The 4,121-nt window shown below is 37.6% G+C and overlaps 1 protein-coding gene across 2 annotated transcripts in view; it reads left to right on the top strand.

Annotated features, from left to right (window-relative positions):
- Positions 1 to 3,843, top strand: part of LOC106867950 (cholecystokinin receptor) — a 51,188-nt gene extending 47,345 nt beyond the window's left edge. For both annotated transcript variants that reach the window (XM_014913026.2, XM_014913028.2), the window contains one exon: positions 2,592 to 3,843. In XM_014913026.2, the coding sequence (XP_014768512.1) occupies positions 2,668 to 3,822 (1,155 nt within the window). In that variant the 5' untranslated portion in view covers positions 2,592 to 2,667 and the 3' untranslated portion in view covers positions 3,823 to 3,843. The remainder of the gene's footprint in view (positions 1 to 2,591) is intronic.
- Positions 3,844 to 4,121: the final 278 nt, after the last annotated feature.

The following is a 4,121-nucleotide window of genomic DNA, read 5'->3' as shown; positions in this document are numbered from 1 at the left end:
TATATACATGTATGTATGTGTGTATGTATGAATGTTCTGTATATCAAGCTCAAACGTGTTTATTTGTTTATTTGCATCATTATCTCCATATCAACTCACCTGAATTCCTCTTATAGTTACTCTTTACCTCGATAAATATTTCAGTGTATAAGTTCAAATCATTTCAGCAATACTACATGTTTTCTATATTAAGAATTTCTGGGTCTTGCCTTATTCGCAGGGCACTGCATGTTCGGACGCGAATTCTTCGCCTCATACTGGATTTATTCTTCAGACAGAAGTCTACTGCCGACATCAGTGAACGCTCTGTTCATTGTTTCCTATATCAGAGGCGACGAATTTTCGTCCGAGCACGAGGCTTGCTGTGAGCATCCGCCATTGAAAAAGTTCCCAAAAGGCTGAAATGCATCTGGCGTTCACGAGAGACGCTACATAGACAAATTTTTGTCTCCTTCCGATATTTTGTGTCTTTTTAACAGCAGATCAATTATACGTGTTTATAGCGGGTGAGCGCTAAGCAGTGATAAGTGAAATTGTAAGGTTATTATGAGTCCGAATATGCCTGATGCACGTTCGAACTGGAGAACACGCTACTCACTGCGTTTTGTCAGGTTTTGACAAATGGTGTGTATACACCTAGATCAGCTCGCAGTGCCACCTACCTAAACTGTGAGATGCTAGCATCTCACATTCTCCAAAAAGGCTCTCACGACGTATGGAGATGGTATCACCCACCATTTCTCCTTAACCCTTCACATGCGCACACGTCATCGACAAAGAAACTAGATTGAACATACCAAACTAGTACTGACCCCATATATGGAAACCTCGAGAGCAACCGCCAATGTTTGCCAATTTTGCATTCTTCAACAACAAAGAGACACAATTACTAGATCCCTCAAGGTCGCCTCAAATGCAAGGGCTCACCAACGTTGGGGATTTCTGGTAACTGTACACTCTCAACCCAATAATGACTAGAAGGGCACAAAATAGCTCATTCGTAACAATTACTTTTTCCTTCCTCTATGGAGTGATCAAATAATTTGTAGCATATTCCATGATCAACTTTAGCGAAAGTCTTCGTAAAGTCGATATGTATGGCATCCATGTTTGAGTGATTGAGTTGCTCTTTAAATTCTGAAATTCACCGTCATAATGCTGTAGGAGCTGTTTCTGGACAGAATCGTTGCTGGGTATCACTTAGCAACTCCACAATTTTCTTAGAATGGAATCTGTGTCCCTCTGATAATACGTTCAATGACTTTCGTGATGTGAGAAAGATAGACCTGTAACAATGAATCACAATCACAGAACATATCAAGAAAACAACATGCAATATGGTCTCTCAAGTTCAAATAGGAGGACTCACCAACAAGAAGTTCTAGTGATTATACGTCCTCAACATAGCAAAAACTATCATAAAGAATTGTCTTCCTTCTGCGGATTCACACAATACCTCATCCATAATTACTTCTAAGCATTTTACAAAACTCAAATGAGACCCACTTAAGCACTGATCCTGCATTTGGGTCGGTGCTGCCAATGCACAAAGAAAAATCTTTGATCCATCCTTAAAAGACCACTTGACAGACTCACGCAGGTATTTAACTATTACTAGTGTGGCTTCTGCTCCCCAAAACTGACTGCTTTAGTATCACTCAAGTCAGATACTTCCCAACAATTATGCTCTCTTTTTCTTCGTTCCCCATATTTTGTCCCCATTCTGTCCCTGAAATAACCACTTAACCACTTCTTCCTCCCTAAACGTTGACCCTCTGGAATTTTTTCCCTGCCCTTTTTGTTTCTCCTTCCCGTAATCATCAACGGTACATTTTAAGAGGAACATTAACGATGTCAATCTCAACGGTCTGGGTTGGAGGTAGGGTCTGCAAAGGCTATGGGCGTAGTTCTTTCTTCCGAGCCAATAAAAATAACAAATAATAGCGAATAAAGGAAAGTAAAGTTTCGTACGAGGGTGATTTGGCTGCTATTTCTAGCCAGTCAAGCGAACTCGTAGAATCTTCTTTCTTGGCTAGGTGCATTGGTATTTATGTGAAAGTCATGCCGATCGAGCAGATCGTCACGTCTTTCTTTTCCCACATAGTGTATTTGGTACTATATAATCCAATGTGTATCGAATATCAAACACATTTTCGAAATGTTTCCTTCATTTTCTTAAAAGACGGTTGGTTGTGATTTGAGGATTATTTGGCTGATACTTCTATCAGGTTAATTGGCCACATAGAGGGTCTCTTTTTTGCTGGGAGTTTTGTATGAAAGTTTATTGATTTGGGTCGTTGTGAATTTGTAGAGTAGTTTCCGTAGCAGAACACGAACTGCCGATCTCTCGGTTAAATGTCCAATATTAAATCAATTTTCTGAATATTGCCTTAATAATAATAATAATGATAATAATAATAATAATAATAATAATAATAATAATAATAATAATAATAATAATATTAATAATAATAATAATAATCACAACTTCAACTGTGTCTGATATCGATTGTTAATTCTTCCAATAAGAAACGTAAACTTTCTTCTTAAAATTGCAATATTTATAAATCAATTTTCTTTTGTCTTTTCAGAAAATATCCCAGAACCCTATGAAAATCCAAAGGCCATCTTCAAAAGTTGGAAAAGCAGTTCATTTCTCTAAAGTCAATGAATACGATAAAAATGGCAATTAACAGTAGTATTAACGGCTCTGCCAATATCCTAGAAATGCTAAATGCTGAAAAAGCAGACACGTATTTACCTGTAATTTTTTATGTTGGTATTTCTATGCTATTTGGAGCAATCGGAAACAGCGCTGTATCTTACATATATTACTGCAAATTGGAGAAAACGGCGACAAATTTGTTTGTAGCCGTTCTTAGCGCTTGTGATTTACTCAGTTGTTTAATTTCTATGCCAGTTGAAATCGTCGGTCTACGATTCCCTTTGACCTTTCACAGTGACATAGCATGTCGCCTGATACGTTTTATTGTGGCTGTGGGAACAATCACATCAGCTTTAATTATATTTGTTATATCCGTTGATAGATATTTACGCGTTTGTCGTCCACTTGGTAGACATTTTTCGCGTCGTTCAGCTAAAGTTGCGTCAGCAGTGTTGGTGTTTTCGTCAATATTGTTAGCGACACCAGCATTTTTGGTTTTTGGAAAACAAAGAGTCCCAACACGTATCAGTGGAATTATTGGTGAAGAATGCTCAATTGCTGAAGGCTTAAAAGACACTATATATCCGTTAGCCTACTACTGTTCTCTACTGGTAACCTGTTTTGCTGTATTTATGGTTTTGATGACTTTATACTTTCTCATCGGAATTTATGTGTGGAGGCATAAGAAGAAGAAGAATCAAGGAAGAATGCAAAAAGTAGTTTTCACGCATCCATCCAATGACCGTATGTCTGCTGCTATTTCTTCCAGCAGTGACAATGTGGAGGATGACCTGAAGCTGCACAAGCAGTCCCGCCAGAAGATATCTCGTCCCATGAGCAGTCCAGTCGACCATCGACAGTCAAATTCAGTGAGGGTATCAAGGACCACTGTTATTATGTTTCTCATTACATTACTATGGATTGTTAGCTATTTACCTCATCTGGTCATGGTCACATGTAAAATTGTCGTCGAAGACTTCCGAACTTCACTTGGCACCACAGGAGACGTTCTTTACAATCTATCATTTCGTTCTTACTTCTTCAACAATGCAATCAATCCATTTATTTATGGTATTTTCAATCTCCGCTTTCGGAAAGAACTTTTTATTTTACTTGATAACATTTTTGGTGCGTGTTGCTGCAAAAACAATCCATGAAAATAAAAATTTGACATTTTCGAAATTCATCAAATTTCACTTCATAAATGTTCAGCCTTCATTACCGGAAAAAATCTTGGCATTCCAGATCGTCTGGAATACGAACTTCCCTGTTCGTTACATACAAAGATCTATAATTCCTTATTCATCTTTTACAGAACTGTGGTTGTTCTTTCATAGATTTGGTTTCATAGAATTGGTTTTAGCTTGATTTTTCTTCGATTGTGGACCAAAAGTTTGAATTAACGATTCCTTTATATGTTCTGTTAAAAAAAAAAAAGAAAACAGGTACAGAACAG

This window comes from Octopus bimaculoides, chromosome 18 (assembly GCF_001194135.2).
Source record: "Octopus bimaculoides isolate UCB-OBI-ISO-001 chromosome 18, ASM119413v2, whole genome shotgun sequence".
Lineage (NCBI taxonomy): Eukaryota > Metazoa > Mollusca > Cephalopoda > Octopoda > Octopodidae > Octopus > Octopus bimaculoides.
The sequence above is the reverse complement of the archived record's forward strand: the minus strand, read 5'-3'. Positions and strand labels throughout refer to the sequence as shown.